This window comes from Hemiscyllium ocellatum, chromosome 1 (assembly GCF_020745735.1).
Source record: "Hemiscyllium ocellatum isolate sHemOce1 chromosome 1, sHemOce1.pat.X.cur, whole genome shotgun sequence".
NCBI classification, from domain to species: Eukaryota; Metazoa; Chordata; class Chondrichthyes; order Orectolobiformes; family Hemiscylliidae; genus Hemiscyllium; species Hemiscyllium ocellatum.
The window spans coordinates 88,491,978-88,518,898 of record NC_083401.1 but is presented as its reverse complement, the minus strand read 5'-3'; the positions used below and the strand labels follow the sequence as shown (position 1 = coordinate 88,518,898).

At 38.8% G+C, this 26,921-nt stretch overlaps 1 protein-coding gene across 1 annotated transcript; it reads right to left on the bottom strand.

The window, feature by feature from the left end:
• Positions 1–3,137: 3,137 nt before the first annotated feature.
• Positions 3,138–11,580, bottom strand: LOC132819179 (fibroblast growth factor 9-like). Its single transcript, XM_060830617.1, has 4 exons — positions 11,503–11,580; positions 10,748–11,057; positions 9,021–9,124; positions 3,138–3,537 (listed from the first exon to the last, which is right to left on the bottom strand). Exons 1-4 carry the CDS (start codon positions 11,551–11,553, stop codon positions 3,292–3,294), a joined length of 711 nt encoding a protein of 236 aa, XP_060686600.1. The 5' UTR covers positions 11,554–11,580; the 3' UTR covers positions 3,138–3,291.
• Positions 11,581–26,921: the final 15,341 nt, after the last annotated feature.

The window sequence follows — 26,921 nt, the reverse complement described above, 5'->3', positions numbered from 1 at the left end:
CTATTAGGAATAAGGATCAGAACTTTTAGGAAAAAGTTATTTGATCCAATAAGTCCAGCCCTTCTCAAATATCAAATTGTGGAGAAGCTACACTAAATCTACGTGGCTAACATAATTGTCTTTCTGTGAGTGATGAGGGTTGATGTTTTTACAGCATGCTCTTTCTATCTTAAGATAATGGACATGCATTTTTTTCTGTTAAATAATATCCTATATCTCAAAACATATATTTCATACCATTGAACACAGCTGTTGACTTGGGCCTTAAGATACCTAAAATCAGGGACATGAATGTCTATTACATGTGTTAAAGAATACCATAGCCAGAGTCAGTAGAAATGGTTCAAATGTGCTGCAGCAATATTCCTACAGAATATTATTCTGATGTTTAAAGTTAGCATTGCATGTTTAAGTATAAAAATTTACAGTTCAAGAGAGCTGCCAACGCAGTCCACATCTGAAGATTTTTCCCGATTGTCGAGACACCAGTAAAGTTCAGTAATATCATTCATTGTACTACTTATTATACTCTGGCAACAATGATGAAATAAAGTTTCTAAATAAAAATTCTGAATAGTATTTGTTATTTAATTCTGACAGGTGCTAATATTAATTTCAGTAATTATAAATTAAGAAGTAGGAATTGCTTTCATATCAGATGACATTGAAGTTAGAGTTGATCAGACTTAGCAATCCTATTTATTGCCTTTTTAGTATCAATCTAAAGTGCACTAAAATATTTGAACTAGATCTTGCTTTCATAAAGTTGTAAAAGTGGGTCATTGTGTGCCAGTAATTCATTTAATATCTGCATTTTTTAAAAGATTTATTACGTACAAGAGCTACCACTTTATCTTTAAAATTTAAATGACATGGCTTGGAATATGCAGAACAAATCAAAATATTAATTATTCACTTTAACATTGTTGAGTAGTATTGCTAAAAATGATTTTAACCTGCAGTCTACCAGTTTGGATCATGATTTGCCCTAACTCTGGCATCGAAGAACATGGCACTCTAGCATAGAAGAACATTGAGCTAAAATAATGTAGGTACCTACTTATACATTCCGCTATATATATTAAGGATCAACATTTATTATCATTTTATTCTTATTTGAAAAGATGTTAACTTTATTATTCACAAGATGTAGGGAACTGAACATACATGGAAAATATTCAATGCCTATTAGTCTGTGAACTTCTCAAAGGTGAAGTTGGCTTTGCAGAATAATGTAAGAGTGGGTCAGACAGATATTTCAATTTATCAGCTCACTATGAATTTCTCATGTAAAAACTAGAGAACAGTATAGAAATTGTAATGTATTAACAATAAGAGAATTGTAATTTCATGGATGTCAAGGTACATAATTATGTAGCAAAACCACTGTTTAAAACACAACTATGAACTAAATCCATCCCATTTGATCTATAATAGTTAAAACCTCTGTTGGAATGCCTTATTATATTACTCAAACCTAACACCTTAATCATGGAAATGATTGTTCTTTCATTGTTAGATCTACAGATGAAAGAAGACATCATATCAGTGAAACATTTTCAATACTTTAATTTCCTTTTAGAGGCATACTGCATTTAGTACAGAAGTAGAAAGGATTCTTTATAAAATAAAATGAAACGTGTGCTTCCCTCATGTTACAGTCAAGAAACAGCTACACACAGATTATTACAAATAATAAAAATGTCTCTGAAAGGGAAGTCTATGGATGAAACCTCTTGTTCCACAATGTAGTAATCGCTGTTTGCAATGAAAGATCCTCTGAGTGAATAATGGCACAGATCATGTTGTACTTTTTTAAATCTCACCTGTACATTTCTCAGTAAAAATAAACTCTTCTTAATAAATAATTATATAAAATAAATATATGTGATTTGGAATTGTATAAATACATCCAACGTTGCCCAAGACAATGTGAGATAAGGTTCTGCCCATATTTTTTTGGATGCCGGTCATGTCAATGCACTATAAGTTATTCTTTCGTTGTGGTGATATTCTGTGGTAAGAGTGAAAAGTCTGGTAGTGCTTGTCACAGTTGACATTTTACCGAGGTGATATTTTTTCCAGTTACATGAAGAAACAAGTTAGTGTAACTATTATGTGAATCCCAAAAAGAAGGCACTGGCAGCAGGACATATTGAAGTTTATGATCAAAACAAGCCACCTCCCTTCATCTGCTGCTAAAATATAACATTACTGATATCAATAACTTGTAAACTCATAAATGTAAAGGATAAAATCTGGACCAGGTACTTGTTTTTCTTTCAGATAATGTAGGCATTGTAGGCTCAGCCAACATTTGTTGTCCATCCCTACTTGCCATTGATAAGTTGGTAATAATGCCATTCTTGAACCACTGCCCATCATACTATAGGGACACCAACAGACCTGTTAAGTTTGAAGTTCCAGAATTTTGACGCAGTGACAAAGAAGAATCGGCATGTAGTTCTAAGTCAGGATAGCATGTAACTTTGAGTTGAACTTGCAAATGGTGGTGTTATCCTTGTTCTCCTAGATTGTAGAGGTCACAAGTTTAGAAAATGCTGTTGAAGCAGCCTTGATGAGTTACTGTGATGCATCTTGTTGATGGTAAATACTGCTACCACTATGTTTCAGTGGTGGAGGGAGAATATTGACAGTGGTGGGTGGCATACAATCGAACTAGTTGACCTGTCCTACGTGGTGTTGTTTTGTCCTTCTTGAGTGTTATTGGAGCTGCATTTTCTCAAGAAAGTAGAAAATATCCAACATATCTCTTGTGCTTGTAGATGGCAAACTAGCTCTGGGGAGTCAGGAAGTGAGTCAAAGAATTCCTAATCTCTGAGCTGCTGTTAATTTAATTTAGTCTCTAGTCAATGATAACCCTGACGTTAGTAATCCCAATGATATTCATAGTGGTTTTCAGCAATGGTAATGCCATTGAATGTCATGGGAAAGTGGTTAGAAATGCTTATTGTCTGATCCTTGCCACTTTGAGACCAAATCTGGATATCGTAAAGGCCTTGTAGCATTTGGACACATGTTGCTTCCATTCTGAATAGTGAAGAATGACACTGAAAATTGTGCCCTTCTGACCTTCTGAAGACTGAAGGTCATCGATGAAGCAGCTGATTTACACACTTTTAGTGCTTCGTACTTGAAGAAACTAAGGCCACATCTCAGAGAGGGCATCCTCTCTCCAAATTACTTACAGCTGTAAGAAGCTGTTGTTCTACATCCTTGTTTCTGTGAAGAAAGATTAAATAATTCTTCTTCATCAGGTGCTGAACAGCTTCAACTATATCCTAATAAATCTCGATACAATTCAGGTACTTTCTCAGGATCCACAGGTCTTGGCAAGAAATGTGTAAACTTCTGATGCCTTTTGGATCTGCTTCCATCTCTTGGAGATCCATCTTTATTGAGTGCAATGAAATATCGTCTTCCAGTGTCATTGTGTTTGTACAGATTTGAGGAATAAGTATTGTACCAATTCTCTTCAAATTGCTCTCTGAAGATGCATTCTGCTGTCAGTTTCTCCTGAAAGGAAAATAAAGGAAAATGAAAGCTACAAAACTATAAAGAGTAGGTTAAAATACTGCTGATTTACAAATTTCTATCAGATTATCAAGCAGGTTGCTTGCTGGAACTTGGCCATATTGGGGAATTAATGTATTTCTTGGAATGCAGTATTTTTCAGAATACAAAATAACCTTGCCCTAATTTCAGCAAGCCTCCTATTCCATTCCTCAACTTCTCTGTCTTAATTTCTAGCAATAGGCTATCAGCTACTATTCATTATAAGTCCACTGATTCCCATAGTTATCTTGACTATGTATCCTCGCATTCTACTCCCTGAAAAGATTCTATTCCATTTTCCCAGTTCCTTTGCCTCTGTCCCATCTCTTCTTATGATGCACCCTTCTACAACCAGGGATGGCATGATGGCTCAGTGGTTAGCACTGCTACCTCACAGCGCCAGGGGCCTTGGGTCAATTCCCAACTCAGACAATTATCTGTGTGGAGTTTGCACATTCTCCCAGTATCTGCACGAGTTTCCTCTGGGTGTTCTAGTTTCCTCCAACAAACCAAAGATGTGCAATTCAGGTGAATTGGCCATGTTAAATTGCCCATAGTGTTAGGTGGCTTAGTCAGGGGCAAATATAGGGTGGAGTTCTGGGTGGGCTGCTTTTCGGAGGGTTGGTGTGGACTTGTTGGTCTGAAGGGCCTGTATCCATATTGAGGAAAGCTATTCTAAAAAACCTGTATAACTTTTCCTTTTTCCTCAATTTCCATTCCTTGCCCTTGACACAGTGAGTGATGTAGTGAGTGATGTAGTGAGTGATTGTATCAACCATATTTACCACATTTCTGCTCTCATTCCTTTCCTTCCCTTCAAAGACCATGATAGTGTTCCCCCGGTCCTCATCTTCCACCTCACCAAGCTCTATATTCAACCAATCATTTGAACCATTTCTATTAGCTTCAGCATGATGTCACCACCAAATCCATATTCCCTTCCTTTCCCTTTCAACATTCTAAGGAAATTATTCCCTCTGTGACACACTGGTCCATTCCTTTATCATGTCAAACATCTCAAACCCTCATCCCACACCTTTCCATTCAAACACTGGTGGGGTATAAACTACCTTTCACCTTCTTTCTTTTCACCACTCTAGAATCCAAAAATGTTTTCAAAATACAGCTGCAATATGTGTGTGTTGCACAATGTGGCCTCCTCTACATTAAGATGATTGCACTCAGAAATGGAGGAAATCATAATGGGAATAAAGAAATGGCAAAGAATTGAATACACAGTTTGGTCTGTCTTCACAAAAGAGGACACAAGCAATTTCCCAAACTTGTTAGGTAACCAAGGGACTAGTGAGAGGGAGGAACTGAAGAACATCAGTATTAGTAAAACAAATGTGGTGTATGAGAAATTAATGGGGTTAAACGCTATAAAATCCCCACCTCCTGATAATTTGCATACTCCTAAAGGAAGACACGCTAGAAATATTAGATGCATTAGTGACCATCTTCCAAAATTCTGTAGACTCTGGAGCAGTTCCTGCAGATTGGAGAATAGCAAAGGTAACCCCATTATTTAAAAAGAGAAGGGAAAGAAAAATATAGAGCATTACAGACCAATCAGCCTCATATCAGTAGTGGAGAAAAATGCTAGTATTTATTATAAACAACATGATAACAGAATGCTTGGAAAGCACTAACAGTGTTCGATAAAGTTAGCATGGATTTATGAAAGGGAAATAAAGCTTAAATAACTTATTGCAGTTTTGAGGATGTAACTAGGGGAACAGATAAGGCAGAACCATTAGATGCAAAGTATTTAAATTTCAAGAAGGTTTATTGCAGGTCCCACATAAGAGTCCAGTTGGCAACATTAAAGCACACAGGTTGTGGAGAAATATTCTGGATTGAATTGAGAATTGATTGACAGACTGAAAGCAGAGAGTGGGAGTAAATGAATCATCTTCTGGGTAGCAGGCAGTGACCAGTGGTGTAAGACAGGAATCAATGCTTGGACCCCAGCTATTCATGACATACAGAAATGACTTGGACTAGTGACCCAATGCAGTATTTCCATGTTTGTTAATGTCAAAGTAACTATGTGCACTTTTGTGAGTTGTGAGAAGTGCAAGGAAGCTTCAGGACAATCTAGACAAGTTGAATGAGTAGGAAAACACGTAGCAGATGTTAGTGTAACATTGGATAAATGGAAGGTTATGCATTTCAACATGAAAAACATAACGGCAGAATATTATTTGAATAGTAATACACTGGAAAATGTTGGGAGGAATCTGGGTGTTCTTGTACACCAGTCAATGAAAATAAACAAACAGATGCAGCAAGCAGTTAGAAAGACATATGCTATATTGGCCTTCATTGGCAGAGGATTTGTGTTCCAAATTAGGGGCGTCTTATTTGTTATACAGGACCCTGGTGTGATTGTGCCTGGACTATTGAGTAAACTTTTGGTGTCACTACCTGACAGAGAATATGCTTGCCACAGGAGTGCAACAAAGGTTCACCGGGCTGATACTGGGGATGACAGAGCTGTTCAATGAGGAGGGTGTGGTTCAATTGGGCTTGTATTCACTTGAGTTTAGACGGGTGAGAGGGGTTCTAATTGAAATGTATAAAATTCTAACGAGGTTAGATGCAAGGAGGATGTTTAGAATCAGGGGTTACAGTTTTAGGATATGAAGTAGACCATTTAGAACTTGCTTCACTTACGGGGTGGTCAGCCTGTGAAAATTGCTACTATAGAAGGCAGTGGAGACCAGGGCACTGAGTATATTCAAAAAAGAAATTCATCTTTTTAGATCTTTAAGACTAGAGTAGCATTCAATAGGTATAGAGAGAAAATGGGAATATGGCATTGAGATGGAGGATCAGCCATGATCATATTGAAGAAAAGGATACATTTCAAGGGCCAAATGGCTTATTTCTATCCCTTGCTTCTATGTTTCTATCCCAAGCCTCCGGTGGCCTGTAATTTAATTATCCATCTTGCTCTCACACTAACACTTCTGCCTTCAGTTTACTGTACTGCTCCAGTGAAGCTCACTAATTTCAGAAATGACCATTTAGCATTCAATAAGGCACTTCAAAGCCTTTTGAGCTCAACAAATTATTGTCTCCATTTTGTTTCCTTTGTTTATTTTGTTTTCCTATAATCTTTCAAATAATACCAAACATGTTCTAGACACATCTTCTGTTTCTGTTTTCTGCCCCATCACAATTCCCTAAGTCCTGGAGGACTAACTTTTCTATCATTCAATACCTCCACCCAATCACAGAAATTCACTTTGTCCTTGTCCCATCCCTCCTTTGGTCAAACCCTATTACATCTATAACTTTTCCCAATTCTGATGAAATTTCACAGACCTGAAACACTAACTTTATTTCTTTCTCTACACTTATGATGTCTAGCCTGCTGTGATTTTTTTCCAGTATTTTCTGTTTTATTTATATAAATATAGGAATATCTGCAAGCATAGAAACTTGTCATGTCCACACAAATTGTTTGAGTGAAATAAATTTTGTGAGGTAATTTAGATTGTTTAGACAATAAGTATGCATAATATAGATTCCACAATAAAAAATATTAAACAAATGTTCTTGATCTTGGACCTGGATATATTGAACAGCATGTGGTTGATTCTTAACTGCTGAAATAAAAAGCAATATCGATCACAGCAGCAATGATTGCATCTATAGTTATAGAAATAATGCTAACAATGTCCCAACATGTTATTTTTATGGTATCTCCAAATGTACAATTGTCAATGTGATTGGGCAGTTTTAGGAAACTTTACTCAAAAACTAAGTGATTCTTCTAAACCTTTGACCACAGCAATTAACTTATATTCAGTCATAAAAGCCTAAATCATCTAGGTAATTTTATTTTGACCTTGGAGCTTTTTTTTTATGGTTAGTGTTGACTAGACTGATATAAAATGACTAATTGTTAAATCAACATAAGATTGGAAATTGTGTTTCATTCTTTAGAAACAACCTGTTCTGATGGGTGCCACAAGCCATTGCAGGGAACTTGTAATTTAAGCACCACCTGCTGGAACTTAAATCCATTACAGGAAGAAATGTATAAACGGCAATTTTGATTGTTACTACACTGTATGTGAAAATACTGTTACTTGACATTTACTTTTCACTCTATTCACTATTTATACGTGGCTTCTTTTATTTATTTTAGAAAATTAATTATTATTATGGTTTCAATAAACTATATTAATTTACCAATATTAATGTTACAAATGTAATAATATTCACCTGCTATCTGTTTGTAATTACCAGTAAGATTTCCATTTTAATATGACATGTTTGGTGCACATTATTGTACCTTCATGATACAGAGGTAGGTGTAAAACAGTGAATGTACTTGCAAAATGTGCTGGTCATTGTACAAATCCACTACCTGCATTAATATTCTAGCTTGGTATATTTCTCTTAGAACGCACATTACATTAATTGAACCAAAGTGCTAAAGGCCTTGAATTCTCCCTGCACTCATTGACAATTTCAGGACAGGTGCAGAACAGATTATACATTAGGGCAGAACTCCACCTCCTCGTACTGCTCCTGAATTAGTCACACACACCACACAACACTGAAGTGCTATTTTTGTTTCCACTGTGAGCTATGTTTACTACCTATCTGAATGAGATTACTTAATTAGTCCTAAGTATTGAGCTGTAAAACTGTAGATTTGCAGGCCTAGTAGCTGGATTAAAAATGCAATGCTGTAGCAATCTAATTAAATCCTTAATACTGCAGTTAACTCTAATACTGGATTTGTTTCTAGCTAGCTTGGTTTTGAACAACTATAAAATTAAAAGTAAAACTTGCAGTACAAATTTCATAGAGGCATATTTTGTACCTGCCAGAAATTAAACTTTTCATTTCACATTAGAATTCCAGAAGCATTTTAAAAATAGATTATTTCTAATTGTCCAAAGAACTGAACTCTCCAAGTAATTTCCCAGCAAGCCACATCCAGCTATGATAGGTACTGAACATACAGGAGGAAATCTAAAATCTCATTGAGCAAAGTTGCCCATCTTAATGTTTTTGAAGATATTTGAGAAATTAACATAATTATGTTTTTTTACAAAACTAAAAACTGAATCACAATAGCTCTTGTTAAATCAATGAAGAGGAAAAGATAAACTCCTCCATGTTATACTGGCATTGTTTCAATCAATGATATAAAGTATTTGGCGATATACAACAACATACTAAATTATGAGGTTTCTTGATTAATAGCTCTCAGCTCTCAGACCCTCCTGCTGCCTTTCTCTTCAGCATTCTTAAGCGTTAAATATAGAAATTTGTGGGTCCGAGAGGCACTGATGGCGTTAGTATTCTGATTTATCTAGGACAAGAATTATCACAAAATATTCGCATTGCAATATTAAATGTAATCTGCTTTCCTAATATAAACGTCTCCATCAGTTTAAATAAATCGCATTACTTACTGAGCCGTACAGTTCTCCTTTATCGTTCATTCCCAGGTAGAGGCCACTATCCACTCCCCTAATGCTGACCAATCCCACAGCTATGCTGATAAATTCCAGGATCCCTGTAAAACAGGAAAGACTTGACAGTTTGTGTGCCCAAAGTTTTTTAACAAGTTAATAAATGAAATGTTTACATTCGTTAAGCAATAGCGCGGTGTACTGCTATACATTTTGTGTTGTGCTAACAGGCAAAAAAAAACGATCAGAGCGGGCAGGGTTTTCTTGTGTGCCCGGAATAAACACTTTTTGGATGTGGTTGTGTAATTTTGTCCTTACAACAAGACCCACATAATCTTAATCATTTCCGCTGCTGCTTGCCAAAACCTGAAGCTGCTTTTGGGCACCATTCCATATGGGTTTCTTGATGACACAGATTTATTAGTGAGGCAAGAAGAGATTTTTTTTTAAACTTTAAAAATAAAATAGCATTAATTTGCTGGACGGCGGGCTGGAAATGTCTGAATCGTGAACCCCTGTTGGAAGAATCGCCAACTCTGAGATATGTCATTGGTGTTGGCTCGGTGCCTGTGCAGCAAAAATGAGAAAGAATGGGGATGGAATCCGCTCCTGGAGACGGCTATTTTGTGTTAAAATTAAAAAAGGACAATAAGGTGCTTGGTCCGGGCAACACGACTTGTTAGGATAGGTACTCGAGTCAGTGGGCTACCCAAGAGTGACTCCAATCTTTGTGGTTTGTTATCATTTCCCATGTTTCAGTTGTGCCGCTAAGAATGGAATCACCGATTTGTAAGTGCTCTCTCGTTTATGGTTGCAATTCTGCAATTTATTTATTTCTTGAAACGCGGGGTGACTTTTTTTCTGAATTACGTTCATGAAATCTTTTTTTAAGAAAAAAAATGCCTCAGCAAAATCGGCGTTAATAAAACATTACAGGGCAACCGTAGAGGGGTGTTTGCCCGATTACAGAGATCTCAAATTCGAGAATTCTGACGGGGGGGCGGGGGAAGGCTGTGATCCATCTCCTGGCCCGACCACATCAGTAAGAAAGAGCATGCGGGCATGGTGTTACAGAGCAACAAGCGTTTGAGAGGATGGTAGATGACTTGCTTGTAGGTATTTTAATTTAGCCTTGCCCTGATATTGATGACAGATGTGGTGGCGGGGACCGCGGTAAGTTGTTGGTTAAACGTTACCTGAAAATAAAAGTGTAGTGATGATCCGCCTCTCCAATGTCCTCCGTGTACATCTACACCCCCCCAACCCCCAACCCCCCACTCCCCCCCCCATTAAGAAAACTGCGAGTGGTCTCGGCCTGGGGACATGTTTGTACCGAGCAGCGGTGCTTCAGTGATATTCATTCCAAAGCTGGAGGATTCATCTGAATCTTAATCGTCAAAAAAAGTGCACCAGGATGACACCTTATCCAAAAATGTAAAACACTGATCCATTTATTTTCATGTCCGCAGCACCTGCTAATGGTTAATATTTTCCTGCAGACGGGACTGATGCAAAAATCCCGAACATTCAGTCAAAAGAAAAATGAAGTGGAGATGGTATCAGAGACGCGAAACCAAAGCGAATAAATGTATCTCTGATTGTAATCGGAAACAATGAATCTTCAGCGCACGTTTCAATGTCCCTGTGTGGAGTAACCTAGTGAAGTTTAACGGGTAAGGAAAATTGACGGAGGTAGCAATGACTGAGTTTAGAAAAGGCAGACGTACCGAAAGGACTGTGGTCCCGCCTGGTCCCCTGCACTGTTCCACCTGGAAGGATTTCCAAATGAAAGCCAGTCCTACAGTACAGCTGTCTCCTTCGCAGTATCCCCTGCAAGTGCACCAAGTCGGTGGTGGTGCTTCGCGATAACCTGCTTTCGGTCTGGGCGAGGTGATCGCTCAGGAGAACTGGCGAGTCCGCCGCCGCGGGCAGGAAGAACGGAGCCGCGATGTGTCCAGCATCCAGACCGCCCAAGTAGCTTGCGATGTCGGCTAACGGGGCCATGGTGAGCCGCTTGACCGAGAACACCGTTAAACACTAAAATGGGAGGGGGAACAAAAAAACACACAAAAATAAAACTCTAGAAAAAAACCCCAAAAGAAGGTCGTGCCCCTGATGATTTGCGTGGTTTTCACTCAGCGGTACACTATCTATTTCATGCTCTTAAAAAAGTCCAGAGACTTAACGCCGAAAGGAACATATTCTAGTTTGGTTCTGAAACGAATCAGATTAGCCGACTGTTTATATACATACCGTATGTAAATAAGCCCTCTGGGCATATGCTAATAAACTCGTCTCATTCCGATCGCCAGAGTTTTTATTTATTTACTTTCAAGTGCAACCCACACGACCACCATATTTTACACAATGTTCAACAGACTTAACAGTACAAACAATACATTAACAAGGCGAAAGGGAGTCACAGACTGTGCTCCCAATCTCCATATTAGGTGCCGAAAAGATGTCGGAAGCCTTCACTTACCTTTTGCTCAAGATAGTAATATATTCGAATTATTTCTCTGGTCCAGGACATGCATTTTATATAAACACCGGGGAGTTTGATTTAATGAGTACTGCTTGATGTCTGTGTATTACGTGGAACAGGTGCAAAGGGAAGGTACAAGTGGAGGCGTTACCTAACACTGGTACCTGCCCAGGCACATTACAGCGAAAAAAAACCCAGTGATTTCTGGAACCAAACTTCAATCGCATATACAACACATGATGATAACATACTCTAGTGCTGGTAAAGAGATTTCTCAGAAACGCAAAATAATAACTTGAGCCGCAATTATATTCTAATGAAACGTTATGCAAAGTCCCTTTCTGAACAAGAACATGTTTCATTTCGAAGTCATTTTATTTTGGATTAAAAAAAACACATGGGCGCATTATTATGAGCTAGCTCTTTATTTACCAGACTCTGGCGTGGAAACAGTACAGGGATATAAGTATTATAGCAATTAGCTACATCCATTTATCAGTCATCCAATTCCAGGAAACACTGAATTCAATTTTTTCATAAACCTCTGATAAAAGAAACGGCGGCATGTACTTTCTGAATCCATGTATATCACAAAAAAAGCAAAATAGTGATTGGGCAGCGTTAGGGTTCCCAGGAACAATTCGAAAGTGTGCGTTAAATATTTGGGCTCTGCGTCGGAATTTCTGTCTTGTTTTGTTCTTATAATCCCCGTGGTTCCAATGTCAATGAAATAGGTTATTTTTTTACTGCGGTCACCTTGGCAATAAACATTAACGAAATAAACGACTTCAATGCTTTACTTAATCCACTTGACAAGAACGATCCTTCCATACAACACGACAAAACTACTTTAAAAGGTTGCGTGTGCCTACGAATCAAGTTGGCAACGGTCCAGCAATGGAGGGATTTCCAACGTAATTATATTTTTGTCTTCAACAGTAATGATGAATTACACAAAACGACCTCATAACAGGTGTCTGTTATATTATTGCAAATTGTAAACTATGAAGTCATGTGGTGGGTACTGCTAACCGCTAGAATTGCAAACTCAAAGCATATCTGTGTGAACACAATAACTGAAATGTTAACACTTCCACTGATCAGTTCTTTGAAATCTCTGTCTGATTGTAGTGTGGAATCAAAGCGAACAGATCAAAGTTTGGAAAAATCCCATATTCAAACACTACGTTCTCAAAGCAACTTTTATGACTGCTTGAAGAGCAAGAGACAATGGCTGGGGATCTGGTTTTTACACGTTGAAACGATTGGAATATTCAACGAAACGTACCGCTTATACAGAGCGTTGTTGATGCAAATGCCATTAATATAACATGCAATATTGTTAATCAATGTTTATTCTCTAAAATGGGTGGCACCCTGAACATTTTCCGTACTCAATTGGTAAGGAGGATTTGATTACACAGCAAATTATATTTCCGTTGGGAATAATGATAAGGAAGTAACTTAATTGAATGTCTCGATTCCTTCAAATTATCTTCAACATTCCGAGCTATGATTGTATTTCTAGAGTGTTATTCTATTTTATTTGGGTTTGAGAATACCAATTCCGCCACTACGCTGACGGTCTCAGTCGTAGGGTTAATAATTATGACATCGTAAGTCCAGATTTGATTACCTTAAAAACATTTCGATTATTAACTCTTTCATATGCAGTAATGAACAGCCTGGTCAACGGCTAGGTCCGCAGCCCGCGATGGCTTGCAAGCCAAATTCTAGGCAGATTCATTGAACTAAATTGGGCGACGTGGCGGGGAAAACCCGGCTTTAAAGATACTGGTTAAGTGTTTTTTTTAATTACCAGGCTGCATTCAAATCAAATGAGTCAGAAGATAGAGAACAGTGTCTGAGCACACATTTGCAAAACGTCTCAATTGCTAATCTCAATGCAAGAGCAGTCGGACGTAAAACCTCATGTCTAAATTTGGCATTACTGGTTGTTTAGATACCGGTAACGTTTAGTTGTACAATTCCTGGATCCTGACTACGGTAGTCTATTCGGTATTCTCATTAAACACTATCGGAGGAGCTTTTTGAAAGTACCTGACAGAATTGATGGAGGCCACTAGTTCTAGACAGATATTGTAGTCTGGATATTGAGACAATTATCTAATGTAAATGAAGAAATTTTGAGAACACCACCTTATTTCAGATGAATAAAATACACAAATCACCCATAAAACTTGCGTCAAAGCCTTGTTTATAGATTGTTTTTGTTTAGTTTTGTATTTTCCATTTCTTTGAAATGTCATTGGTGCCAGATTAGGGTGCCATTAATAACTAACAATTAGCCAATATAGAATGAATGAAGTTGGAAGCACAAGGGCATATTTAATTTTAAGAAAAAAACTCCAAATTCTAGCAAAAGAATGAGCATTTAAAGTTCAGTCATAAAAATGGATAGTGCTGGAGAAATTCATCAGGTCTCGCACCCAAGGCGGCTTTGGACTTAAAATGTTAATCCTGTTTCTCTCTCCACTAAAGTTGCTGCACCTGCTGAGTTTCTCAAGAGTTTCTCTGAGTTTCTGTATTCATTCCAGATAAACAGCATCCACAAGCAGTAATCCATGTGAACATCCAGTAACCTCACGTTGTGCAGCAGCTGGTGTTCAAGTTATGTGACTGCACAGCAACATAGGGACTTGGTTATTAGAAACCAGCCATTAATCCACATGGTCAGCAATTAAAATCAAATAGAAATGAGCAGAAATTTCAGTTTGATTTCATCTTTCTCACATTTAAATGAATAAGAAATACTAGGGATTAGAGGTGAGGGTTAAAATGAGGTGGATCAAAAAAAGATATATAGGAGAGATTGTTTAAACACAAGGTAAATGAAGTTCTTTTTCAAAAAGCTTTATTTTTGAGTTCTGAAGCAATTTGCTGAAATGATTACACACTCCCCTGAAGATTATTTTTCATTATCCACTGGACACTGACCAGATCCCAAAAGATTGGAAAACAACAAATGGGAGGTTGAGAGCTATCAACTAGGCCATTGACACACAACCATTCCCCTCACACATCCAGTCCTGCAAAAATTAAGCCACTGCTTCTACATTCTCCAAATTCAGACCCTCAAGAGGTATTTTCCCTTCCTCAACTATGATATCAAAATCACATAGTTATTTCACAATGCAATCATGAAACAAGAAAATGATTTAAGGAACAAGTAGTGTCACATGGAATATGAAATCAAATGAGAAAAGATAAAATAATGAAACATCAATGAACTATTCCTCTGTGATATATTTGTGTTTATGTCAATACCAATTCCACCAGGATCAACACCAATTACTTCAACAGAAGTGGTGACATGTTGTTTTAGTCTCTATCTCATGAATTTAGAATTGATGACCTCTTGGAGTTGCAGCTTATAGGGGACCACTCCATTTGTATTCCTGTAAGGGCATGAAGGGCAACCAGAAGTGTCACTATATTCAATATTGGTTGAGAGGGTGGCAGTGGATGAATCTTGGAAATGTCATGAGATAGGCTTGCAATTATCTAGCCTGGATTTCTTTTGTTCTTGGGACAATGCAATAATTGGAATGACTGCTATTTATTACTCAACCCAAATCATCCTTGAAAAGGCAATGGTCGTCATTGCTTTCTTGAAGCATTGCAGTCAGTGTGGTTTACAGCTACAGTGATATTAAGGAAGGAGATCCAGAAACACGGAAGCAGCATAATTCCAGGCAAATAGAGAATATTCTGATGAGAACAGCTTTTTCTTTCATTGGAACTACTTCAAGCACAAGTATTAGACAAGAAATCAAAACCTACATTTAGGCCTTTGTATCTGAGCTTATGTAATGAAAAATATATTTTTTTGATTTTTCAGGAAACTGGACCTGAGCAAATTTAGCCCTTATTATGACTCAGGGCCACAGTATGTGGTTAACACCTTATGCTCTTTGGCATTCTCTCTCTGGATGAATAAGTCAATAAGCTGTAAAAATAATCAATTAATTATTTAAAAATTCAGCTGTCCATCTCTTTCACAGAATAATTAGGAATAGAATATAATATGTTGCCTTGGCAAGGCACTTTGCATCCCAAGAACAAACAATATGATGCATAGTTTTAGTTCTTAAACATTACAATTACAACTGAGAGTCATAGAATCATAGAGATGTACAGCACAGAAACAGACCCTTTGGTCTAATGCATCCATGCCAAACAGGTATACAATCTAGTCCCATTTGCCAGCACTTGGCCCATATCTCTCTAAACCCTTCCTATTCATATACCCATCCAGATGTCTTTTAAATACTGTAATTGTACCAGCCCTCACCACTTCCTCTGGCAATTCATTCCATACATCCAACACCCACTGTGTGAAAATGTTGCACCTTAGGTCCATTTTATATCTTTCCCCTCTCACCCTAAACCTATGCCCTCTAGTTCTGGACTCCCCCAACCCAGGGAAAAGACTTTGTCTGTTTATCCTATCCATACCCCTATCCATGATTTGATAAACCTCTGTAAGGTCACCCCTCAGCCTCCAACGCTGCAGGGAAAATAGCCCCAGCCTGTTCAGCCTCTCCCTATAGCTCAAATCCTCCAACCTTGGCAACATTCTTGTAAATCTTTTCTGAACCCTTTCAAGTTTCGCAACATCATTCCGATAGGAAGGAGACCAGAATTGCACATAATATTCCAAAAGTGGCCTAACCAATGTCCTGTACAACTGCAACATGATCTCCAAATTTCTATGCTCAATGCTCTGACCAATACAGGAAAACATACCAAACACCTTCTTTACTATCCTATCTATCTGTGACTCTACTTTCAAGGAACTATGAACCTGCACTCCAAGGTCTCTTTGTTCAGCAACACTCCCCAGGACCTTATCATGAAGTGTATAAGTGCTGCTCTGATTTGCTTTTCCAAAATGCAGTACCTTGCATTTATCTAAATTCAACTTCATCTGCCATTCCTCAGCCCATTGGTCCATCTGATCAAGAGCTAACAATCAAATCATTTATATAAATGACGATAAGTAGTGGACCCAGCACCGATCCTTGTGGCACACAACTGGTCATATGCCTCCAGTCTGAAAAGCAACCCTCCTCCACCACTCTCAGTCTTCAACCTTCAAGCCAGTTCTGTCTCCAAATGGCTAGTTCTCCCTATATTCCATGAAATCTAACCTTGCTAACCAATCTCCCATGAGGAACCTTACTGAGGTCCATATAGATCATGTCGACTGTTCTGCCCTCATCAATTCTCTTTGTTACTACTTCAAACAACTCAATCAAGAAGTGAGACATGATTTCCCACACACAAAGCCATGCTGACTATCCGTACTCAGTCCTTGCGTTTCCAAATGCATATAAAGCCTACTCCTCAGGATTCCCTCCAACAACGAGCCCACCACCGATGTCAGGCTCACCGATCTATAGTTCCCTGATTTTCATTAAACAGTGGCATCACATTAGCCAACCTCCAGTCTTCCAGCAACTTACCTGTGACTATCGATGACAGAAATATCTCAGCAAGGGGCCCAGCAGTCACTTCCCTAGCTTCCCACAGAGGTCTCAGGGACACCTGATGAGGTCCTGAGAATTTATCCACTTTTATGAGTTTCAAGTCACCCATCATCTCCTCCTCTGTAATATGGACAGTTTTTCAAGGTGTCACCCATCTATTTACTCACATTCTATACCTTCCATATCCTTCTCCACAGTAAACACTGATGCAAAATACTCATTTAGTATCTTCCCCATCTCCTGTGGCTCCATACAGAAGCTGCCTTGCTGATCTTTGAGGAGCCTTATTCTCTTGCTAGTTACCCTTTTGTCCTTACAGCATTTCTAAAATCCGGGGAGAAAGTGGGAACTACAGATGCTGGAGATCAGAGTCAAGAGTATAGTGCTGGAAGAGCACAGCAGGTCAGGCAACATCAGAGGAGCAGGAGAATCGACGTTTTAGGCATAAGCCCTTCATCTGGAATCAAACTTCAATTTGCCTGCTCCTCGGATGCTGCCTGACCTGATGTGCCTTTCCAGCACGACACTCTCGACAATATTTATAAAATCCCTTTGGATTCTCCTTAACCCTATTTGCCAAAGCTACGTCCATTTTTGCCCTTCTGATTTCCCTCTTAAATATACTCCTACTGCCTTAATACTCTTATAAGCATCCATTCAATCTCTCCATCTATATCTGACACATGCTTCCTTCTTTTTCTTAACCAAAACCTCAATTTCTCTTGTCATCCAGCTTTCCCTATGCTTATAGGGAACACTCCTGCTTATTTTAAACCAGCAACATAGAAAAAAATTATTCAGTGTAGTAATCTGTATACATTCGAGTGGCCAAGAATTATTTAAAGTAAAAATTAACAACTTTATTTCTTAAAGTACAACAGAGAATAATTAACTAACAACTATTTACCATTCCTTACTCAAACCTATCTGTTACCTTCCCTTCTATAATACTAGTCCAATAAAATTCCCAATCAAGATTTATAAAACCACATTTCTTATCTCAGAACGAGGCGGGTTTTGTTCTTCTGTTCGGATTTTCCTGAGTCTTCTTTTCTTTTTCTTAGGAATTGCTGCATCACAGATTACTGATCAAATAGGTACGTTTAAGAGAGCTATTTTTCAAGCAGTCTATATAAATACAGGGTTGGCAGTTCTCCTGTCAACTGTTCAAATTTCCCTGGTCTTATACCCCCAAAGCATTGGATTGTGTCGTTGGCTTTTAACATTGTCAGTATGCTCAATTCAAACTGAATTGGAGTTTGATATTTTTCAGGGTATAATTTAAACTGATCAGCCTAATTTCAAACTGTTTTTGTCATTTCCAGGCAATTCAGCAAATGCTGTTTGTTGTTAACCAAATGTTACTTTGTAAATTCTCCAGCACTCAGTGTACTTGCCAAGTCCTTCACTCTCTTAAAGGTACACCCACATCTGCATAACACCTACACCTACCAGCCTTTCTATTCACCCTAACAGGAATATGCTATCTCTGGACTCTCGTTATCTCATTTTTTAAGCCTTCCCATTTTCCAGCCATCCCTTTAACTGCGAACATTTGCCCCCAATCAAATTTTGAAAGTTCTTGCCTCACACTGTAAAAATTACCCTAAACCCCACACATCAGCCCTTGTCATCACATGGGCTGCTATCGCACACAACCTATTGTCAGCCATTAATAATCCCCATGAGTAGCTATTAATTACCCCAGACTGACCTTTACCCAGAAAATGTTTTTTCTCTCTCTTTGAGTTCAATCTCAACCTATTGTTCACTCCTCTTCCCTCCCCCACCCATCTTCTGAATATGAACCAACATTTCCCTACCATCAGTTCTGATGCAGGGTTACTGAACCTTAAATGTTAACTTTGATTTCTCTCCACAGATGCTGCCAGACTTCCGAGGTTTGCCAGCAATTTCTGTTTTTGTTTCTGGTTTCCTTCAATTTAGAACGTCAACTTTTAGATCCGGTCTGTCCTTTTCCATTACTACTTTAAAACTAATAGAATTATGGTCACTGGCCCTAAAGTGCTCTCCCACTGACACTTCAGTCACATGCCCTGCCTTATTTCCCAAGAGTATGTCAAGTTTGCACCTTCTCTAGTAGGTACATCTACATACTAAATCAGAAAATTGTCTTGTACACACTTAACAAATTCCTCCCCATCTAAACTCTTAACATAATTGCAATCCCAGTCTATGTTTGGAAAGTTAAAATCCCCTACCATAACCACCCTATTATTCTTATGAATAATGTAAATCTCCTTACAAATTTGTTTCTCAATTCCTGCTGACTATTAGGGGGTCTATTATACAATCCCAATAAGGTGATCATCCCTTTCTTATTTCTGTTTCACCCAAACAACTTCCCTGGATGTATTCCCAGGAATATCCTCCCTAACTATAGCAGTAATGCTATCCCTTATCAAAAATGCCACTCCCCCTCCTCTCTTGCTCACCATTCTATAGCATTTGTATCCTGGAAAATTAAGCTGCCAGTCCTGTCCATCCCTGAGCCATGTTTCTGTAATTGCTGTGATATCCCAGTCCCATGTTCCCAACCATGCCACGAGTTTATCTGCCTTCCCTGTTAGGCCTCTTGCTTTGAAGCAAATGCAGTTTAATTTACCATTCCTATCTAGTTCTCTGCTTTGTTTCTGCCAGCCGTGACTGTTTGACTTGTTCCTTTTCCCAACCGTACTAGTCTCAGATTGATCTCTTTCCTCACTATTTTCCTGAGTCCCACCATCCCATGTTACTAGTATGGGCTATATGACAAATTTTTGGATATAGTAATGCACATCTCCCAGTATCAAGGTGCCTTAGTAAAATTTAATTATTGGGAATCAGGAGACAACTCTCCATTGGCTGGAAGACTCTGTGCCTAAATGTCCCACTTCATTATATACTATATATTATATATTATTTACCAATTACATGTCCAATCTGGAAATTTATTATTTGTCTTCCTCTAATGAAGCATATGTTTGTATTAATTAATCGAGCCAATTTGATGTTATACATAAATTTTGAAACAGTATTTCTGATTCTTGAGTCCAGATGATTTATACTAAACAAAAACTGACAGAACATTGAATGCTGGAAACCAGAAACAAAAACAGAAATTGCTGGCAAACCTCGGCAAGTCTGGCAGCATCTGTGGAGAGAAATCAAAGTTAACATTTAAGGTTCAGTAACCCTGCATCAGAACTGATGGTAGGGAAATGTTGGTTCATATTCAGAAGATGGGTGGGGGAGGGAAGAGGAGTGAACAATAGGTTGAGATTGAACTCAAAGAGAGAGAAAAAACATTTTCTGGGTAAAGGTCAGTCTGGGGTAATTAATAGCTACTCATGGGGATTATTAATGGCTGACAATAGGTTGTGTGTGATAGCAGCCCATGTGATGACAAGGGCTGATGTGTGGGGTTTAGGGTAAGGACATGGGAGAACATGTTTAAGCCCTCAAATTGTTGAACTCCATGTTGAGTCCAGAGACTGCAGAGTTCCGGTGTGGAAAATGAGGTACTATTCTTCCAACGCCAAAGGAAGTCAGGAAATGTATCATAGAAAAAGAGAGAGCCTATAAAGTGGCTAAGAGTGCTGGGAAATCAGAAGATTGAGAAGACTACAAAAACAAACAGAGGATAAAAAAGAGAGAAATAAGGTAGGAGAGGATCAAATATGAAGTAAGCTAGCCAGTAATATTAGAAATTATAGTAAAAGCCTCTTTCAATAAATAAGAAACTAACGAGAGGCAAAAGTAGAAATTGGGCCGCTCCAAATTGATGCAGGAAGGCAAGTGATGAGAAATAAAGAAATAGCTGAAGAACTTAATAAGTATTTTGTGTCAGTCTTCACAGTGGAAGACGTGAGTAATATCCCAACAATTAAGGAGAATCAAGGGGCAGAGTTGATTATGGTAGCCATTACAAAGGGGAAACTGCTAGAAAAGCTAAAAGATCTAAAAATTTATAAATCTCCTTGCCCCAGTGGGCTGCATCCTAGAGTTCTGAGGAAGGTAGCTGAAGAAATAGTGGAGGCTTTGGTTGTAATCTTTCAAAAATCACTGGAGTCAGGGCAAGTCCCAGATGTTTGGAAAATCACTGTTGTAACCCTCTTGTTCAAGAAAGGTACAAGACAAAAGATGAAAAATTATCGGCCAATTAGCCTAACCTTGGTTGTTGGTAAAATTCTAGAATTCATCATTAAGGATGAGATTTCTAAATTCTTGGAAGTGCAGGGTCAGATCAGAACAAGTCAGTATGGATTTAGTAAGGGGAGGTTGTGCCTGACAAATCTGTTAGAATTCTTTGAAGAGGTAACAAGTAGGTTAGACCAGAGAAACCCAGTGGATATTATCTACCTGGACTTCCAAAAGGCTTTTGATAAGGTGCCTCATGGGAGGCTGCTGAGTAAGGTGAGGGCACATGGTGTTCGAGGTAAGCTACTGGCATGGATTGGGGATTGGCTGTCTGACAGAAAGCAGAGAGTTGGGATAAAAGGTTCTTTTTCAGAATGGCAGCTAGTGACAAGTGGTGTCCCGCACGTTGCAGTGTTGGGGCCACAGCTGTTCACTTTATATATTAATGATCTGGATGAAGGGACTGGGGGCGTTCTGGCGAAGTGCGCTGATGATATGAAGTTAGGCGACAGACAGGTAGTACTGAGGAGGTGGGAAGGCTGCAGGAAGATTAAAAGTCAATGTGAGCAAATGCAAGGTCTTGCACTTTGGAAAAAAGAATACAGGGACGGACTATTTTCTAAACAATGAGAAAATTCCTAAAGCCAAAGTAGAAAGGGACCTGGGAGTGCTAGTCCAGGATTCTCTAATGATTGACTTGCAGGTTGAGTCAGTGGTTAGGAAAGCAAATGTAATGTTGTCATTTATCTCAAGAGGGTTGGAATGTAAATGTAGCGATGTGCTACTGAGACTTTATAAAGCTCTGGTTAGGCCCCATTTAGAATACTATGTCCAGCTTTGGGCCCCACACCTCAGGAAGGACATACTGGTACTGGAGTGCGTCCAGTGGACATTCACATGAATGATCCCTGGAATGGTAGGCCTAACATTCGATGAATGGCTGAGGATCCTGGGATTGTATTCATGAGAGTTTAAAAGATTGAGGGGAGATCTAATAGAAACTTACAAGATAATGCAGGGCTTAGAAAGTGTGGATGCTGGGAATTTGTTTTCATCAGGCGGGGATACTAGGACCCGTGGGCAAAGCCTTAGTATTAGAAGGGGTCAATTTAAAACAGAAATGAGGAGACATTTCTTCAGCTAGAGAATGGTGAGCCTGTGGAATTCACTGCCATGGAACACAGTGGAGACTGGGACGTTAAATGTCTTCAAGGCAGAGATTAATAAATTCTTAATCTTGCAAGGAATTAAGGGATACAGGGAGAGTGCGGGAAGGCAGCATTGAAATGCCCATCAGCCATTTGATGGGCCGAATGGCCTTACTTCCACTTCTATGTCTTATGGTTCTGTAAAGCTATCACATGGACTGTGCTTCATTTCCTCAACGTAGAGAAAACCACTTAGTGAGCAACGAATCTCTCCTGCTCCTTGAATGCTGCCTGACCTGCTGTGCTTTTCCTGGCTCTCCAGTATCTGCAGTCTTCACCTTCTCCTTGCAATGAATACAGTAGACTAGACTGAGCAAAGTGCAGAAAAATCGCTACTTCACCTGGAAGGTGTATTTGGGGCCTTGGATGGTGAGGAGGAGGAAGTACACCCGTAGGTGTTACAACTTCTGGTATTGCAGGTGAAGGTGCCATGAGGTTTTGCAGACATGTTGGGAGTGAAGGAAGAGTGAACTGGGTATCTCAGAGGTAACATCTCTGTCTAAGGCTGACAAGGGAGGGGAGGGAAATATGTGTCTGATAGTGGTAACCCATTGACGGTGACAGAACTGGCAGCTAATGATCCTCTGGATGTCGATTTGGTGGGATGATAGGTGAGGATGTTCACCTTACACTTCCCCAGAATGGCAACAACGAAAAGGGTGTTGGTGTGACTCCATTAGATGCTTTGAAACCAGCTCGTGACTCCAAAGGCCACAGAACATTTGTGAAGGTGTCTTTTGAGCTGGGTTAGGAACACACACCTGGAAACCACCCCCTCAGCAAAGACTCATAGCAAGACCCGCTTAAGACTCACAGGCCAGCAGCACAATCCATGGCAGAAGACCATGAGGCAACCCAGAAAGCCCCAGGAGAACATTTGTCCTGACTTATGAGACCCACCTTCATGATACGGAACCATCTGCATGTCAGAGAGGAAGGAGATTCCTATGGCCCAGCTCAAACACATGGATCATGGCAGATAATATCTTTTTTCAGAAGGATAGAACTAGGTAGTGAGTAAATATTGTGGGAATTTGGGAAATGCTCAGTTTGTTAATAAAATTTAATTGTACTGCAAACGAAGTCTGTGTTAATATGTCCACCTCACCAACAGAGTTCTTGGGTCAGTTGTTTTTATACACAAACTGGTCAAAGTATCCAAAGCATGGACAACATTCTGTTATTTCTGAGTCTGCAGAATACATTACTGCTTCCTTTTATATTCTTTGGAAAGTCAGCTTCATACTTTCTCTTCACCTTTTTAACCTTGTTTCCTAACATTTTCATATTCTGCAAGTTTTTTAAAATTTTGTTGTCTATGTACCTTTTTCTCCTTATTTTTGCTTGTTATTACTTTCTTAATGATCCATGGTATGTCATTACTGACTAGGTTTTCTTTGCTTTTTATTGGGATACATTTCTTTTGGATTTAATTGATTACCATTTTGAATGTTTTCCATTGCTGATCTATAACTCCAACAATACTTCTTTTTCCTTTATGTCTTTCTCGGCTCTGTTCTTCCTTCCTTAAGATATTATTTGTCAGATTTTTTCCAATTTTGGTCTTTGTCCTTCTCAATCTTTACCTTAAAACATAGCTTAATAATCATGGATGATTTTACCTATATCTTTTCACTCAATTTACGTATTCACTCACTATTACTTCATCCATTTCCTATTAGTTGGTTTGCAAATCAGCTTTAATAGAATGATAGATCCTTTTTGTTATTTTCATCTACTTGGATTCTATTTATAACCCTCATTTCCGATGTCCCTTTTCCTACTGCTATGATGTTAATTAACTAGCCAAACCTACATTGTTTTTTGCCCATATTTTCAGATTAAGTTATAACTTCATAAATATATTTGTCAGACCTGTTCTTTATGTAGTTTTGTTTCAATTGTTCTGATGACATTCAATTCTTCGCTATGAATTACTGCTTTCAATTTTTAACAGTGATATAAAACTTCCACTTTATACTTGCATTTGTTCTGTGAACATTTGTACCATTCTTGTTCCATAGTTTTGTTCTGACCTTTTTGATTTCCTATTTGTTTTAATTTCAGAAACCAGGCTATTTCTGCCAGGTTGCCCACCCCTACCCCAGCCATACCATTTTTTAGACTAAACGTCCTATTGGTAGCCCTATTTAATCTTTCCTCTGAATAGAACATTGGTCCCACTTCAATCCAGGTGAAACCCATCCTAACTGTCCAGTTCTTTCCTATTTCTCCACTAGCTCCAATGAAACATAAAAGAATTCCCACTTTCCCACACAGATCATCAGGTAGACCTGCAGTTACCAAGGCAGATGCATCAAATCTTGTTTTAATGCATGGACCTTTACTGAGTTCTGCTTAAGAGGGAAGAATTAAAACTATAAACTTGTAGTCAGTGGGATGAGTTGCTTTCTTTGCTGAGGCTTCTAGTAATTTTTTTTTAAGAGAATGCAAACTAATTTGCAGGTTTTTTTTTATAACTAGCAGCAGAAAAGATGGGTTATTTTCACTGATACTGCAACATATTCAAAGAAAAGGTGTAAAAATATTAGCTCGATTAGGGTTTCATTTTTCCAAGGCCCATTAACTGCATGCTGAGAGAGTTTCAGATTGTACAAATTTCCGGTTTCCACTTTTTGTGCTACAACTGGAAATAACAAAATAAAACTTACAATAATGCAATCATACATTACCATCAAGCTTGTACCGCCAGAAATTTACGACTATACTTGCCTAACACTCGCTCCACTTTCCCACACTAAGCCCAAAACTTTGAGTGCTCATCCAAGTGCTTTTTAAAGCTTGTGAAAGAGTTTTAAAGCACCTCTACTACCCTTCCAGGTACAGCATTCCAAATTCACACCATCCTCTGGTGTGAAAATACATTTTCTCAAGCTCCCACCAAACATCCTGACTTTCACCTTAAAACTACTGACTGTTCCCTCATTACTGACTGTTCAACGGCTGCTTTCTATCCACTCTGTCCATGGTCCTCAAAATCTTATTCACTTTAACCAGTTCCCTCTCAGTTTCTCTGCTGTAAAGAAAACAACCCAAACTTATCCAGCCTCTCTTCAAGATTAGACTGTCACATGCCAGGAAACATTCTGGTGAATCTCCTTTGCATCTCCTCCAGAACGATCAAATCCTTCCAATAGTACAATGACCAGAACTGCACACAGTACTCAAGCTGCGGACTAACCAGTTTTGTACAGCTCCAATATAATCTCCCTACTCTTATAATCTATGCCATGAGGGGCATGGATAGGATAAATAGACAAAGTATTTTCCCTGGGATGGGGGATTCGAGACCTAGTGGGCATAGGTTTAGGGTGAGGGGGAAAGATATAAAACGGACCCAAGGGACAACTTTTTTCACGCAGAGGGCGATGTGTGTATGGAATGAGCAGCCACAGAAAGTGGCGGAGTTGCGACATTTAAAAGGCATTCTGAATGGGTATAAGAAGAGGTAGGATTTGGAGGGATATGGGCTGGCAGGTGGGACTAGATTGGATTGGAATATCTGGTTGGCATGCTCGAGTTGGACCGAAGGATCTGTTTCCATGCTGTGCACCTCCATAACTTTATTACTGATAAAGGCAAATTTCTTTATTACCCTACTAACCTGCCTTGCTACCTTCAGAGATCTGTAGACAAGGACCCCAAGATCCCTCTATTCCTCTGAGCTTTCCACTATCCTGCCACTCTGAGTACTAAACAAAAAAAAACTGCGGTTGCTGGAAATCTGCAATAAAAACATAAATTGCTGGGAAAAACTCAGCAGAACTGACAGCATCTGTGGAGAGAAAGCAGAGTTAACGTTTCAGATTCAGTGGCCCTTCTTCAGAACTGTTTGTGGCCTACCACTCAGCTCACTATGGATCCACCTTGCTAAATTACCCAGGATCCCATGTTCTTTTATTATCTTTGTCACTCTCACCAATGAGACCCTGGCAAAATCTTCGAGGAAATTCATAAAACGACATCAACTACACCACCCTTGACTACACAACTGATCACCTCTTTGAAACATTCAATAAATTTTTTAGGCATGACTTTCTTCTGATAAAGTCATGCCAACTATCCTTGACCAAACTTGATGGAAATTAATTCTCTCCTTCATTTATTGAATCATTTATTATCATGTGTATTCCATCTAATCAATATAAAATATACCAAGAATTGTGCACCATCGCCATGCATAGCACCATTCACATTAACCTAAAATAAAATAAAAAATAGAGAAAGATAACTTAAAGAGAGTCCAACTTTCCCTTCTCCACCACTCCGGGTGACACCAGCCCATGCCATGCAGAAGTGAGAGACCTGCTCCAGGCTTCACAGGCCAGCTGACTCTGTAGCCACGCTGCCTCTGAAGATGCTGCTGCCACTCCAGAGCTCATCAAATTTTCTCCAATAGTTACCCTACCATTGATGTGAGATTCACTGGTCTGTAATTACTTAGTTTATCTCTACTACCTTTCTTGAAAGTGGAACCACATTAGCTGTCCTCCAGTCCTCTGGCACTTTCCCTGTTGCCATAAAAGACTTAAAA

Coding starts and splice junctions, on each gene's coding strand:
- LOC132819179 (XM_060830617.1), bottom strand. CDS start 11,553: ATGTCCTGGACCAGAGAAATAATTCGAATATATTACTATCTTGAGCAA. Junction 9,125..10,747: donor GCGGGACCACAGTCCTTTCG/GTACGTCTGCCT, acceptor CCTGTTTTACAG/GGATCCTGGAATTTATCAGC. Junction 3,538..9,020: donor AAGGAGAACTGTACGGCTCA/GTAAGTAATGCG, acceptor TTTTCCTTTCAG/GAGAAACTGACAGCAGAATG.